The sequence below is a fragment of the Pelobates fuscus genome, chromosome 3 (assembly GCF_036172605.1).
Source record: "Pelobates fuscus isolate aPelFus1 chromosome 3, aPelFus1.pri, whole genome shotgun sequence".
NCBI lineage: Eukaryota > Metazoa > Chordata > Amphibia > Anura > Pelobatidae > Pelobates > Pelobates fuscus.
Window position 1 is genome coordinate 423,334,449 of NC_086319.1, and position 16,306 is coordinate 423,350,754.

Below are 16,306 nucleotides of genomic sequence, written 5' to 3' on the forward strand. Positions count from 1 at the left end.
TGCTTGACCCTCAACACGGAGCCTTGTCTCGTCCTTGGGGGGATTCACTGTATGCTGTTGGAGATTGATTGCTAGGTGTGTAAGCTGATGTATGCTTTTCCTATTCGTCTGCTAGCAGCTATTCGTGAGGTTCCAGTTTGGAGTGCTATCTTATTCCCTGGTATGCAGTCCGGGAGTTTGATGCATTCACCTATATCCAATTCGTGAGTTTTGATGTTCTGCAGTAGCTGTGCCTTTCTGAGAAAAGGGGATTATCGCCTAAACGGATTTTAATCCCTTGTCTGCTGAAACGGTCCGTTACAGAGGGTCCCTCAACAGGCACGACAGCATGAAAGACCCCATTTGAACAAGGTTGGATGCCGAGCTACTCATTTCCCGTTCCTCCTCCTCAGTGATGTCAATGAAGGTATGTTCTTCCCCCCAGCCACGTACAACACCACGGGTACCAGATAGGTGACAACGAGCACCCTGGGATGCCTGTTGTGGTTGGTCTTCCTCCTCCTCCTCAAAGCCACATTCCTCCTCTGGCTCCTCTTCCTCACAATTCTCTTCCAGCATTGCCGCAGGTCCAGCAAGCGATGCTGATAAGGCTGTTTCTGGTGGTGATGGTGACCACAACTCTTCCTCTTCACGCTCATCTACGGCCTGATCCAGCACTCTTCGCAGGGCACGCTCCAGGAAGAAAACAAATGGTATGATGTCGCTGATGGTGCCTTCGGTGCGACTGACTAGGTTTGACACCTCCTCAAAAGGACGCATGAGCCTACAGGCATTGCGCATGAGCGTCCAGTAACGTGGCAAAAAAATTCCCAGCTCCCCAGAGGCTGTCCTAGCACCCCGGTCATACAAATATTCATTAACGTCTTTTTCTTGTTGGAGCAGGCGGTCGAACATTAGGAGTGTTGAATTCCAACGTGTCGCGCTGTCGCAAATCAAGCGCCTCACTGGCATGTTGTTTCACCGCTGGATATCGGCAAAGTGCGCCATGGCCGTGTAGGAACGCCTGAAATGGCCACACACCTTCCTGGCCTGCTTCAGGACGTCCTGTAAGCCTGTGTACTTATGCACAAAGCGTTGTATGATCAGATTACACACATGTGCCATGCACGGCACATGTGTCAACTTTCCCAACTTCAATGCCGCCAACAATTTTTTTCCGTTGTCACAAACCACTTTGCCGATATCCAGTTGCTGCGGAGTCAGCCACTTTTCCACCTGTGCGTTCAGGGCGGACAGGAGTGCTTGTCCGGTTTGACTCTCTGCTTTCAAGCAAGTCAAACCCAAGACGGCGTGACACTGCCATATCCGGGATGTGGAATAGTACCTGGGGAGCTGGGGGGGTGCCGTTTCGTCCTGTAAGCTGCTGACTTCTTCAGGGAAGAAGTCCAGCACCTTACCGGACGAAACGCGTTGGATTTATTCCTTGTGTACTTTTTTATACTTATATTTGTTTATTTTCATTTTCTGCTATATCCATATCGTTGTTCCTGGACTCCCACTGTGGATATTTTGACAACACCATGCAGGAGTCCTATGATTATTTGGAGACACGCTGTTTTTATATCTTCTATTTGTAAGTGCGACCAATAAATGTATCTTATATAATTTTATAACAATCTTCACCATATTTGATTTCCTTTATTTTACATACCTGGTTGGAAGATACCTCAACTCATATCCATTACAGTACCCCTGAGTGGGTGAAAGGCCTGATTTTTTCATTCGTTTGTGAGTGCATTCATAATTTCACTTATTCATATTTCAATGCTATACTATTTTACGCTATGTTAGCTATTTGATTTTATCACACAGAGCATATCCTCGGATATTCTACCTGAATACAGTTTATTCTATTCTATATATATATATATAAACGTATTCTGGGTGGTTTCCACTTTTCTTGTATATTTGCATACCAAGTGAAGCGGCTGTGGTGCTAGTTTTGGTGGTGGCGGCAGGCGGGTGAGTGGTATCTTGAGAGGTGCCCGAAGCTAAGCTGGATGGTGCGTCAAGGTTCTGAGCGGAAGCTGTAGAAGATTGGGTGTCCTGTGTTAGCCAGTCAACTATGTCCTCAGAACTTTCAAGTTCAGGGTACGTGGCCTCTGAAAACTGGGCATTATTCTATGGCCAAAGGGAATCACAGCACCACGACCACGATGGCCCCTGCGGGTGGCCTGCCTCTGCCTGTCATTTTTTTTGGATTAGTGGCACTATGCGTGCAAGCTACTGTGAGACCAGATATGAGTGGCACTGTGCAGTGGCAGAGGTTGGCAGAGTACACGCTGTAGGCCTGACACACCCGCTTGAAGACAACTAACTGCTATTCAATCTATAACAGTGAAAAAAGTTTTTTCTTTTTAAAGGCACGCTATAGTCACACCAGATATGAGTGGCAAAGTGCACTTGCTGAGGTTGGCAGAGTACACGCTGAAGGCCTGACACCCGCTTGAAGACAACTAACTGATATTCAATCTATTACAGTGTAAAAACTTTTTTTCTTTTTAAAAGCACGCTATTGTCACACCTGATATGAGTGGCAAAGTGGACTGGCAGAGGTTGGCAGAGTACACGCTGAAGGCCTGACACCCAGACGCTTGCAGACAACTAACTGCTATTAGCTTACAGTGAAAAATGTTTTTTGTTTTTAAAGGCACGCTATAGTCACACCAGATATGAGTGGCAAATGCACTTGCTGTGGTTGGCAGAGTACACGCTGAAGGCCTGATACCCAGACGCTTGCAGACAACTAACTGCTATTAGCTTACAGTGAAAAACTTTTTTAGTTTTTAAAGGCACGCTATAGTCACACCAGATATGAGTGGCAAAGTGGACTGGCAGAGGTTGGCAGAGTACACGCTGAAGGTCTGACACCCGCTTTAAGGACACTGACTGCTATTAGCTTACAGTGAAAAACTTTTTTTTGTTTTTAAAGGCACGCTATAGTCACACCAGATATGAGTGGCAAATGCACTTGCTGAGGTTGGCAGAGTACACGCTGAAGGCCTGACACCCGCTTGAAGACAACTAACTGCTATTCAATCTATAACAGTGAAAAAAGTTTTTTGTTTTTAAATTTCAAGCTTAAGCTATTGTGACACCAGATATGAGTGGTGGCACTGGGCAAGTGGGCACAGTATCCACTGTGAGCCTGACACAGAAGCTGGCAAACAACTAACTGCAATTCAATCTATTACAGTGTAAAAACTTTTCTTTTTAAAAGCACGCTATTGTCACACCTGATATGAGTGGCAAAAGGGACTGGCAGAGGTTGGCAGAGTACACGCTGAAGGCATGACACCCAGACGCTTGCAGACAACTAACTGCTATTAGCTTACAGTGAAAAACTTTTTTTGTTTTTAAAGGCACGCTATAGTCACACCAGATATGTGTGGCAAATGCACTTGCTGAGGTTGGCAGAGTACACGCTGAAGGCCTGACACCCAGACGCTTGCAGACAACTAACTGCTATTTATTAGCTTACAGTGAAAAACATTTTTTTGTTTTTTAAGGCACGCTATAGTCACACCAGATATGAGTGGCAAAGTGCACTTGCTGAGGTTGGCAGAGTACACGCTGAAGGCCTGACACCCAGACGCTTGCAGACAACTAACTGCTATTAGCTTACAGTGAAAAACGTTTTTTGTTTTTAAAGGCACGCTATAGTCACACCAGATATGAGTGGCAAATGCACTTGCTGAGGTTGGCAGAGTACACGCTGAAGGCCTGACACCCAGACGCTTGCAGACAACTAACTGCTATTAGCTTACAGTGAAAAACCTTTTTGTTTTTAAAGGCACGCTATAGTCACACCAGATATGAGTGGCAAAGTGCACTTGCTGAGGTTGGCAGAGTACACGCTGAAGGCCTGACACCCAGACGCTTGCAGACAACTAACTGCTATTCAATCTATTACAGTGAAAAAAATGTTTTTGTTTTTAAATGCAAGCTTAAGCTATTGTGACACCAGATATGAGTGGTGGCACTGGGCAAGTGGGCACAGTATCTACTGTGAGCCTGACACAGAAGCTGGCAGGCAGGCAACTGCAATTACATTACACAGAAAAAAAAAAAACACTGATGTTCTAGCCCTAAAAAGGGCATTTTTGGGGTGCTGTCCTTACAGCAGAGATCAGATGAGTCCTTCAGGACTGTAGTGGACACTGAATACCCTAGCCCAGCTATCAATTTCCCTATCAAATGAGCAGCAGCTACACTTTCCCTCCTCTATCTAAGAATGCAGCTTCAGAATGAATCTAAAATGGATGCTGTACAGGAGGTGGGAGGGTCTGGAAGGGAGAGTCTGCTGCTAATTTGCTGGAATGTGTCTGCTGACCGTGAGGCACAGGGTCAAAGTTTACTCAATGTTGACGAATAGGGGGCGGATCGAACCGCGCATGTGTTCGCCCGCGGCGGCGAACGCAAACACGCTATGTTCGCCAGGAACTATTCGCCAGCAAATAGTGCGGTACATCACTAATGATTACCCTGAGTTTGTTAGACACAGACTGGGAATACGAGTTTCTGGGCAGTATGACCCCAAGTTTATTTTATTTTAGTCAGTTGAAGTGTACTAAGGAATACGGATTGGTCAGAACATTAGGACAATCCTGCTTTTAAGATGTATTACATTAATAAGTCATCACAATTAAGGTCTAATGAAGAGAGTGATGCTAATGCATTTAAATTATTCTTTCCAAGTTATTTTAAAGTAAACTATGTTTCTATTGAATAAAAAGTTTGTTACTTCAAGGTGAAAATTATAATGATGTAAACAAAAACAAATCTATGATAGAAAGATTTCTGGGTGGAGAATTTCTAGGACAATAAGTATTGTCAACACCATGAACATTATTTGAAGAATTATTATAGAACTTCATGGTTGATAACAACACAACCTTTGAAGGTTTACAAACTATTATGAGTTTTATAAGTAGTGTTGATATATTTCAGGTAGTGAGAGCCTACTGAATATACAAATTAAATACTATGATTGTAAAGTACTGATACAATCATCACTAGGTGGTATTAATGGTATAGGAATGTAATTCATGAATACAAATGACCTAAAGATTTTACGTTCACTAGAAGACATTCATGGAAAAATAAGTGGACGGGATATAAAAGTAATACATGTATTAGTACTTAAGTAATATCAGGTATTGAGAATGAAAATACTTTGTTATATGTGTCTGTAGGAATATGATAGTGATACACAGTGATTATCTAGAAAGTTACAATCTTGATTTTGTTGTCTACAAAGACATGACTGTAGCTGAGCAGGTAGATCTTTCTGATTGCTTTATTGTTTATTGGATCAACATTTGTAAATATTTTATTTCATTAATTTATTATTGTTATATATATGTATATATTATGTTCAAGTAGTTATGATGTAACATGGATATGGATATCAATACATAGCTGAAACAGAGTGAGTTTGAAGTAAAGTAAGCAGTATAAGGGATAGAAACTCTACCTTCTAAGAACTCTCATATAATAGAAAGTTGTGACTACATCTTGTTCTATGCTCAATGACTGTGATACGAGTGATGTATGAATGGACAGCTTAGTGACACTGTGTTATGGTTTTAAGACTAACCATAAACAGAGGGAATGTAGAATATTGCATATTCTATGTTTCTATTGATTATACATGGATGTCTGGATTGACATAAGTAACAGATGGTCTAAGTCACAAGGCTTTCTTTACATGAGAGTTCTGGAATGTGGATTTGGGGGTCTTGTCCTTATATGACTAGAGTTATAGTCTGACATCAGTATGGGCACAGATATATAGTAACCGAGGGACACAAGGTCTCTCTCTTGGCTCTTGGTTCTTGGTTCTTGGCTCTCTGGCTCTCTCTCGATGTAAAGATGTACGGATGTAAAGAAGTCCAGCAATTACCATCTGCTGTTGAATGTCCATTATCCTGTAACATCATTTGTTGTTTTATTATGTATACGTAACTAAGAATAAACCTGAAGAAACCGTAAGTCAGATTGCGTATTAGTACTTTTCAATAATATAGACATATATTATTGTGGCGAGCATTCGGCCCAAGACTATATATACAAAAGACGTACATATATCAATCAACTGAAGAAAAGAAGAAATTAAGAAGATTTAACAATGACGATTCCAAGCTATATTTTACAGTATGGCATTAATTTCACAGCCTCCCAGAAAAATGAATTGCAAAGTGCAAAGAAGTGAGTAGGATGAGAGTGAAAGGTCACTTCAGTAGTGTCGGTCGGAACCCATTTATGTAAAGACCCCACAAGTCTGTATAACTGAGGGAAGAAGCAGAAAGTGAAAGTACTGTGTCTGATTCTACGCAACCAACGACCACCCTCGATACCTCCTCCACTTCTGCCACCCTAAGGCAGAGCATTGGGGATGCTAATCCTTGCACCACTAGGAGGCAGACATACCATGCTATCCAGGGACATGACCGACTGCCCACTCTTGGACATTTTGTTGGATTGCATGCCAGGGGCTTTTAAAATAACCCATCCGATTGCCCAGCTGATCCCTGTAGGGGGAGCTTCCTTTTCACTTATAGAAGGTGAGATACTAATTGCCCCAAACTGATCCCAGCTTTTATGTGTGATCCATGGGTTAAGGGGGCAATATCCCTCCAATACAACAGCTTAGAGGGGCAGACTTATCACATTTGTGATTTGCAGTGAAAGAGGATCTGCTGGTTGAAGAAGAGTTGCACAATGAACTGACAGTGTTGTCATTGTCTTCCTTTCCCCGCAGCCGCATCTGCAGCATAACCCCAGCACAGCAGAGTGGAGCAGTTCGGACTTAGGCTAATGTTGTTGGTGGTTTGGTGGGAGTTAGTGAAGAAGCAAGCAGTCAAAAGGAGAGAAGTATCTCTGAAATTGTAAGAGCTTACCTGTCTGAAGCTAATTTGGCTCCTACTGTAGGCTAAGTACCGCTGAGGACCATTCGTGAGTTTGGTTCATGCGAATGGCCGCCAGGGAGCTAGCGTTCAGGTCCATTCAAATGAAGGGAAAGTGCTGAACCAGGGAAAGCTGCTAATGGCGGCTGGGCAGGGTAACTCCTGAACGGTGTCTCCTTCCTCACGTTCAATCACCCCAAATTGGGCAAAATGTGGTCATTATCTGCTAGCTGAGATCCAATTTGCCATTCACCTCTCCCCAAAGATGTTTCTATATTTGTAAATATTGCGTAGCTGGTTTTGCATGTCAGCTTTTTTTTTTGCTTCTCGTTTGGGTTCCTGAATATTTATCCACATTCAATTTATTTGAACCACTGACTAAATTAAATTCTGTCGACCTGAAATTTTTAAAAATATTTTTCCAAAGTGTTTCAAGAGAACTGCCCTTTTTTGCCCTGCACCTGTCTATTTTTTTCCCTGCAGTTTTAGGACACAAATACACCCTAATATTTCTGTTAGTATTCAACATCTTGAGGCTATTTTATTGGCTTACACATACAGTATTTTGCAGGATTACCAAACTGTTTTGCCAGAAATTCCTTCCTCCCTTGAATTGGGAACGGAAGATGTGGGTCACTGGTTAAATAGTTACATAGTTACATAGCTGAAAAGAGACTTGCGTCCATCAAGTTCAGCCTTCCTCACATTTGTTTTTTGCTGTTGGTTGAATATGATGCTACCTCAAGGCTTTTCAGTAAGGCCCAAGGTGCGCTAGGTGTGTCTGCTACAGTTGGTTTCATGAAGAACGGCTTGTGTTATGGGCAACACAAGTGACCAAACTTGTGGAAGTGTAAAGGAACACTTTAGCGGTGTAAATAAATACATGTATCTGTGTTACTGTGTATCTTGGGGCCCTTCGCCCACACTTCTGTAAATAAAATGTTAGTTCCTGGACTCCCCCAGCGAGAGGGTTCCTCGCCCCCAGTACTGATACTATCTTGGCCAATCCGAGACATCTCAACAAATGAATGTACGATGAATTAATACAATACAGGGAGCTCTGCATAGGCGTGTGTAACGGATCACCTGGCACCCCGACTTGGTACCTCCGTTAATGGATGCTCCTAGCGCTTCCTGAGGACTCCAAGCACTCTGGCAGACACCCCAATCACCGAACCGATTCAGCATATGAATCTTCTCAAGCCTCTGAATGCTGTAGACCGTTGAATAGGAACCATACAAATAGGCTTACTCTCCTAGCAGTCAACTGGAACAGCATGCAATAAATCCTTCCCCCAATAATGAGACGACACTTCACTTTGAGGGTAAAACAGGAACTCTGGACTGGCTCATCCAGCCTGGCTTTTATTTCCAACTCACACATACAGGCCACACCCAGGGGGAGGCATAAAAGAACCAATGACATAGATGTTACCTCCCACACATCCCCTCCCCTTAGTGTGACACATAATCCCATTATGCATACAGTGTAAAATATACTTTTACACAACTTTCATAACTTTAAAACCATACATCACATTCACATATAAATACATATCCACAATCAATCCATTCAGGGGAACAACATATTAAAAAATGGCATGAATCCGAACAGGGGTTCAAAAGTTACTAAAAGTATCTTTTGTTCCTTTCTGGCTGGCAGAAAAACATCCCCACAATGCACCCTGGTTTCCTCCCTTCTGCCCTGGAGTTAATTGGAGAAGTAATCCAATTACCCAGGACTAAAGGCAGACTCCATTAACCACATGGTTGCAAAACGACATAAAACACTTTAAAATACATAAAGTCACATTTACACATAACACACAGACATTTCACCTATCCCCAGATAGCTGGGATCTGCACGCACAAAACTACCGAATAGCGCGCAGATCCTACTCACACAGTACAATTGCCATGGAGCTAAAGTCTTTCCCATAGTCTTTCATTATATGAATAGGCTCCATGGTATGGCTATCTGGGGTATCACATTCCCATAAAGTCTGGTCCATAGTCCAAAGGCAAGAGGCGGGCAATCAGCCCCCTCCAAGGACACGTGGCGAGGTCGGTTTTGCCACAGTGTGTGTCTGCGTCATGCTGTGTGTGTGTCTGCGTCATGCTGTGTGTGTGTGTCTGTGTCATGCTGTGTGTGTCTGCGTCATGCTGTGTGTGTGTGTCTGCGTCATGCTGTGTGTGTGTGTCTGTGTCATGCTGTGTGTGTCTGTATCATGCTGTGTTTATGTCTGTGTCATGCTGTGTATCTGTCTGTGTCATGCTGTGTGTGTGTGTCTGTATCATGCTGTGTGTCTGTCTGTGTCATGCTGTGTCTGTATCATGGTGTGTGTCTGTCATGGTGTGTGTGTATGTCTGTCATGGTGTGTGTGTATGTCTGTCATGGTGTGTGTGTGTCTGTCTGTGTCATGCTGTTTGTGTGTCTGTGTCATGAGGTGTGTGTGTGTCTGTATCATGCTGTGTGTCTGTCTGTGTCATGCTGTGTCTGTATCATGGTGTGTGTCTGTCATGGTGTGTGTGTGTGTGTGTCTGTCATGGTGTGTGTGTGTCTGTCATGGTGTGCGTGTCTGTCATGGTGTGTGTGTGTCTGTCTGTGTCATGCTGTGTGTGTGTCTGTGTCATGCGGTGTGTGTGTGTGTCTGTCTGTGTCATGCGGTGTGTGTGTGTGTCTGTGTCATGCTGTGTGTCTGTCTGTGTCATGCTGTGTGTGTGTGTCTGTCTGTGTCATGCTGTGTGTCTGTCTGTGTCATGCTGTGTGTCTGTCTGTGTCATGCTGTGTGTCTGTCTGTGTTACGCTGTGTGTGTGTCTGTGTTACGCTGTGTGTGTGTCTGTCTGTGTTACGCTGTGTGTGTGTGTCTGTATGTGTCATGCTGTGTGTCTGTCTGTGTCACGGTGTGTCTGTATCATGGTGTGTGTCTGTCATGGTGTGTGTGTCTTTGTCTGTTATGGTGTGTGTGTGTCAGTCGTGGTGTGTGTGTGTGTGTGTGTGTGCCTGCTAGTTAGTGAGCTTGTGTTTTTATGTCAATGAGCTTATGTATATTAGTGAAATTGTTTGTCTATGAGGCTGTGTATCAATGAGCTTGTGTGTGTCAGTGAGATTGTCTGTGTCTGCATGTGAGTATGCTTACTGTATAATTAAATGTTTTACTCTGAAAGGACCAATATATTATATTAGAAAAAGCAATATATATATATATATATATATATATATATATTGCGACAATATATGGCGCAATGACTTATGGGGCTGGCATAGATTTTTTTTTCCAGGGCTACTTTGTATCCCCAGTCCGGCCCTGAAGGCAAGAGGCGGGCAATCAGCCCCCTCCAAGGACACGTGGCGAGGTCAGTTTCGCCACAGCGTGCGCAGCCTATTGCATTAGGGTGTGCACTCTAAAGCACAAGCACACGCCGCGTATATATATGTATGTATATAAAGTAAATAGAAAAAGGTAGCACTCTTGGGTCTTTGAAATAACAAACAAAAGTATTTATTCCATAAAAAGGTTTACAATAAGTTGACCGACGTTTCGACCCGTTCCGGTCTTCCTTGAGGATACTGGTAGTGTGCTGTGTGTGTGTTTGTTAGGGTCAGGTTTGTGTTTGTGAGGGTTCTGCTAGTGTGCTGTGTGTGTGTGTGCTGTGTGCTAGGGTGCTGTTTGTGTAATGTGTGTAAGGGTGCTGTGTGTGTTTGTGAGGGTGCTGTGTGTGTGGGTGCTGTATGTGTGTAGGTGCTGTGTATGTCTGTGGGTGCTGTATGTGTGTTGGTGCTGTATGTGTGTGGGTGCTGTATGTGTGTAGGTGCTGTGTATGTCTGTGGGTGCTGTATGTGAGTTGGTGCTGTATATGTCTGTGGGTGCTGTATGTGTGTAGGTGCTGTGTATGTCTGTGGGTGCTGTATGTGTGTTGGTGCTGTATGTGTGTGGGTGCTGTATGTGTGTGGGTGCTGTGTATGTCTGTGGGTGCTGTATGTGAGTTGTTGCTGTGTATGTGTGTAGGTGCTGTGTATGTGTGTGGGTGCTGTATGTGTGTGGGTGCTGTATGTGTGTAGGTGTGGTTTGTCTGTGGGTGCTGTATGTGAGTAGGTGCTGTATGTCTGTGGGTGCTGTATGTGTGTGGGTGCTGTGTATGTCTGTGGGTGCTGTATGTGTGTAGGTGCTGTGTATGTCTGTGGGTGCTGTAAATGTCTGTGCGTGCTGTATGTGTGTAGGTGCTGTGTATGTCTGTGGGTGCTGTATGTGTGTTGGTGCTGTATGTGTGTGGGTGCTGTGTATGTCTGTAGGTGCTGTATGTGAGTTGGTGCTGTATATGTCTGTGGTTGCTGTATGTGTGTAGGTGCTGTGTATGTCTGTGGGTGCTGTATGTGTGTTGGTGCTGTATGTGTGTGGGTGCTGTATGTGTGTGGGTGCTGTGTATGTCTGTGGGTGCTGTATGTGAGTTGTTGCTGTGTATGTGTGTGGGTGCTGTATGTGTGTGGGTGCTGTATGTGTGTAGGTGCTGTGTATGTGTGTGGGTGCTGTATGTGTGTGGGTGCTGTATGTGTGTAGGTGTGGTTTGTCTGTGGGTGCTGTATGTGAGTAGGTGCTGTATGTGTGTGGGTGCTGTGTATGTCTGTGGGTGCTGTATGTGTGTAGGTTCTGTGTATGTCTGTGGGTGCTGTACATGTCTGTGCGTGCTGTATGTGTGTAGGTGCTGTGTATGTCTGTGGGTGCTGTATGTGTGTGGGTGCTGTATGTGTGTGGGTGCTGTGTATGTCTGTAGGTGCTGTATGTGAGTTGGTGCTGTATATGTCTGTGGGTGCTGTATGTGTGTAGGTGCTGTGTATGTCTGTGGGTGCTGTATGTGTGTGGGTGCTGTATGTGTGTGGGTGCTGTATATGTCTGTGGGTGCTGTATGTGAGTTGTTGCTGTGTATGTGTGTGGGTGCTGTATGTGCGTAGGTGCTGTGTATGTCTGTGGGTGCTGTATGTGTGTGGGTGCTGTGTATGTGTGTGGGTGCTGTATGTGTGTGGGTGCTGTATGTGCGTAGGTGCTGTGTATGTCTGCGGGTGCTGTATGTGTGTGGGTGCTGTATGTCTGTGGGTGCTGTATGTGTGTGGGTGCTGTGTATGTGTGTGGGTGCTGTATGTGTGTGGTTGCTGTGTATGTCAGTGGGTGCTGTATGTGTGTGGGTGCTGTATGTGTGTAGGTACTGTGTATGTCTGTGGGTGCTGTATGTGTGTGGGAGCTGTATGTGTGGGTGCTGTATGTGTGTAGGTGCTGTGTATGTCTGTGGGTTCTGTATGTGTGTATGTGCTGTGTATTTCTGTGGGTGCTGTAGGTGTGTTGGTGCTGTGTATGTGTGTGGGTGCTCTATGTGTGTGGGTGCTGTATGCGTGTAGGTGCTATGTATGTCTGTGGGTGCTGTGTATGTGTGTGGGTGGTGTATGTGTGTGGGTGCTGTATGTGTGTGGGTGCTGTATGCGTGTGGGTGCTGTGTATGTGTGTGGGTGCTGTATGTGTGTGCGTGCTGTATGTGTGTGCATGCTGTATGTGTGTAGGTGCTGTATGTGTGTTGGTGCTGTATGTGTGTTGGTGCTGTATGTGTGTGGGTGCTGTATGTGTGTGGGTGCTGTGTATGTCTGTGGGTGCTGTATGTGAGTTGTTGCTGTGTATGTGTGTGGGTGTTGTATGTGTGTAGGTGCTGTGTATGTGTGGGTGCTGTATGTGCGTAGGTGCTGTGTATGTTTGTGGGTGCTGTATGTGTGTGCGTGCTGTATGTGTGTGCGTGCTGTATGTGTGTGCATGCTGTATGTGTGTAGGTGCTGTGTATGTCTGTGGGTGCTGTATGTGTGTGGGTGCTGTATGTGTGTAGGTGCTGTGTATGTCTGCGGGTGCTGTATGAGTGTGGGTGCTGTATGTCTGTGGGTACTGTATGTGTGTATGTGCTGTGTATGTCTGTGGGTGCTGTATGTGTGTGGGTGCTGTGTATGTGTGTGGGTGCTGTATGTGTATGGTTGCTGTGTATGTCAGTGGGTGCTGTATGTGTGTAGGTGCTGTGTATGTCTGTGGGTGCTGTATGTGTGTGGGTGCTGTATGTGTGTAGGTGCTGTGTATGTCTGCGGGTGCTGTATGAGTGTGGGTGCTGTATGTCTGTGGGTGCTGTATGTGTGTATGTGCTGTGTATGTCTGTGGGTGCTGTATGTGTGTGGGTGCTGTGTATGTGTATGGTTGCTGTGTATGTCAGTGGGTGCTGTATGTGTGTAGGTGCTGTGTATGTCTGTGGGTGCTGTATGTGTGTAGGTGCTGTGTATGTCTGTGGGTGCTGTATGTGTGTATGTGCTGTGTATGTCTGTGGGTGCTGTAGGTGTGTTGGTGCTGTGTATGTGTGTGGGTGCTGTATGTGTGTGGGTGCTGTATGTGTGTGGGTGTTGTATGCGTGTAGGTGCTATGTATGTGTGTGGGTGCTGTGTATGTGTGTGGGTGCTGTGTATGTGTGTGGGTGCTGTACGTGTGTAGGTGCTGTGTATGTATGTGGGTGCTGTATGTGTGTGGGTGCTGTGTATGTGTGTGGGTGCTGTATGCGTGTGGGTGCTGTGTATGTGTGTGGGTGCTGTATGTGTGTGGGTGCTGTATGTGTGTGGGTGCTGTATGTGTGTGGGTGCTGTGTATATGTGTGGGTGCTGTGTATGTGTGTTGGTGCTGTATGTGTGTGGGTGCTGTGTATGTGTGTGGGTGCTGTGTATGTATGTGTGTGGGTGGGTGATTGTGGGGGGTGGAGGTGGGGGTACATTACTTAATATCCCCCCTCCCTTCTTACTTTATGCCTGGGAGGGGGGATTCTTGTTCCTTGCTGCCATCCCTGGTGGTCCAGTGGTGAGTGAACTGCGGGGGCACCAGCTCCCCGGGTCCTCTCCTGCCTCCCTCCATGCTGCCTGTGGGTCGGTGGGGAGGGAGGCTGAGAGCAGAGCCAGCTCTGCATGGACCGGCAGGGGGGATCCTGAGATCTCCCCTGCCGGTCTCACTCCATAGCGCGTGCTGCGGGGATTAGGGTGTGCCCAGTCACAGCAGGCACACCCGGCACAGCAGGCACACCCGGCACAGCAGGCACACCCGGCACACCCTGTGCGCACGCGCTATGGAGCTCACGGTGTTAATTTAAGGTTCTGAAACGCTTGGTAATCTACGCTGTTAAAGGGTTAATATTTCATACTTTGAGCTCATTCAGACACCTGGATCTGTGTAATCTAACACTCAGCGAGGGGGGAGGCTGGGTAACGGACTCTGCCATGTATAGAATTTAAATATTAATAGACTCCCCCTCTCAGCACCGTCACACAGGAAGAGGGAATGTTGTGGGGGAACGGGAGAGTATCAGAGGGGGGAGAGGGGATCAGGAGGCAGTATCAGAGGGGGGAGAGGGGATCAGGAGGCAGTATCAGAGGGGGGAGAGGGGATCAGGAGGCAGTATCAGAGGGGGGAGAGGGGATCAGGAGGCAGTATCAGAGGGGGGAGAGGGGATCAGGAGGGAGGAGGGAGTATCAGGGGGGAGGAGGGAGTATCAGGGGGGGGGGGGGGAGTGTGAGAGGGGGAGGAGGAAATAGAGTCTGAAGGGCACCATGTGAGAGTTTTGTGACAGAGCTGAATGTGAGCTGTGAGCATTAACAAACTGCAGAGCACAGGGCAGAGCATTGAATGTGTTTGTGCAGAGCATTTTTGATATTACAGGGGAGAGCATATAGTAGAACAAGCAGTTGCAGAGCATTGTATGTGCAGAGCATATAGTAGAACAAGCAGGCGCAGAGCATTGTATGTGCAGAGCATATAGTAGAACAAGCAGTTGCAGAGCATTGTATGTGCAGAGCATATAGTAGAACAAGCAGGTGCAGAGCATTGTATGTGCAGAGCATATAGTAGAACAAGCAGGTGCAGAGCATTGTATGTGCAGAGCATATGGTAGAACAAGCAGGTGCAGAGCATTGTATGTGCAGAGCTTATAGTAGAACAAGCAGGTGCAGAGCATTTTATGTGCAGAGTGTGTGTAGAATGGTAGGGTATACGGTGCGAGCGGCAGAGCCTGGAGACTGTGAAGACATTATGCGAATGATTAAGGTAACGTGCAGTATACAGTGTATATTACGTAGTATATTGTATGGGGGAGTTTAATATCACACGCACATTATGTCATTTATTAAGTGACTCGAGTCACTGATTGACATCTGCTTTTGGTTTCAAACTAATTGTGATTGGTCCAAATTTTGGGACATCTTTGGTTCTTCCAAATTCCGCAACTCCACGACGCTATATGGACCAATCACAAAGCAGACGTTACAATGGACGAATGGTTTCATTAGTTTTGTGGCTGGGAGATGATTGGTGGTTTGGGGACAGTAAGTACACCTGGATTTACTATGGATCGAGTGAGAAGAGACCAATAGAGGGGAATAATACAATCTGTGTTTCTATGTGTATAGGGTTACCCCGACCCTTTGTAATAAAAAATTGGTTTAATTCAGAATGCCATAATGGACGTTGGTTATTAAAAAAATATATATATATAAAACACAGATTTTCTGCATGGAGGGGCAGAATCCTGTGGTATCGGCACTAAGGGGTAGAATCCTGGGGTATCGGCATTAAGGGGTAGAATCCTGGGGTATCGGCATTAAGGGGTAGAATCCTGGGGTCTCTGCATTGAGGGGCAGAATCTGTGGGTCTCTGCACTGAGGGGCAGAATTCTGGGGTATTGGCATTAAGGGGTAGAATCTGGGGGTCTCTGCAGGGAGGGGCATAATCCTGGGGTCCGGCATTAAGGGGGCAGAATCCTGGGGTATCGGCATTAAGGGGTAGAATCCTGGGGTATCGGCATTGAGGGGCAGAATCTGGGGGGTCTCTGCAGGGAGGGGCAGAATCCTGGGGGTCTCTGTAGGGAGGGGCAGAATTCTGGGGGTCTCTGCAGGGAGGGGCAGAATTCTGGGGGTCTCTGCAGGGAGGGGCAGAATTCTGGGGGTCTCTCGTATTGACGTGTATTTTCCCGTATTCAGTTGGTTTTTATTTCTTCATTCCAGGAGTTAGCGGAATTCGAGAAATTACCAGATCAGGTGAAAACCAGCGCAGACGGTAAAAATATACACAGAATTTGTGTTATCTAGAGGGTATACAGGATGTGTGTTATATAGAGGGTATACAGAATGTGTGTGTGTTATATAGAGGGTATACAGAATGTGTGTTATATAGAGGGTATACAGAATGTGTGTTATATAGAGGGTATACAGGATGTGTGTTATATAGAGGGTATACAGAATGTGTGTTATATAGAGGGTATACAGGATGTGTTATATAGAGGGTATACAGAATGTGTGTTATATAGAGGGTATACAGAATGTGTGTTATATAGATGGTATACA

General features: G+C 45.6%; 1 protein-coding gene across 2 annotated transcripts in view; it reads left to right on the top strand.

Annotated features, from left to right (window-relative positions):
* The window catches only part of LOC134603654 (thialysine N-epsilon-acetyltransferase-like), a 190,054-nt gene that overhangs the window by 124,972 nt on the left and 48,776 nt on the right, over positions 1–16,306 (top strand). The window contains exons 1-3 of one of the 2 annotated variants that reach the window (XM_063449822.1): positions 14,789–14,841; positions 14,912–15,011; positions 15,968–16,019. In XM_063449822.1, coding sequence (XP_063305892.1) covers positions 14,840–14,841; positions 14,912–15,011; positions 15,968–16,019 — 154 coding nt within the window. In that variant the 5' untranslated portion in view covers positions 14,789–14,839. Of the gene's footprint in view, positions 1–14,788; positions 14,842–14,911; positions 15,012–15,967; positions 16,020–16,306 lie in introns of those variants that run through there. The other variant, XM_063449821.1, reaches the window with a different exon arrangement.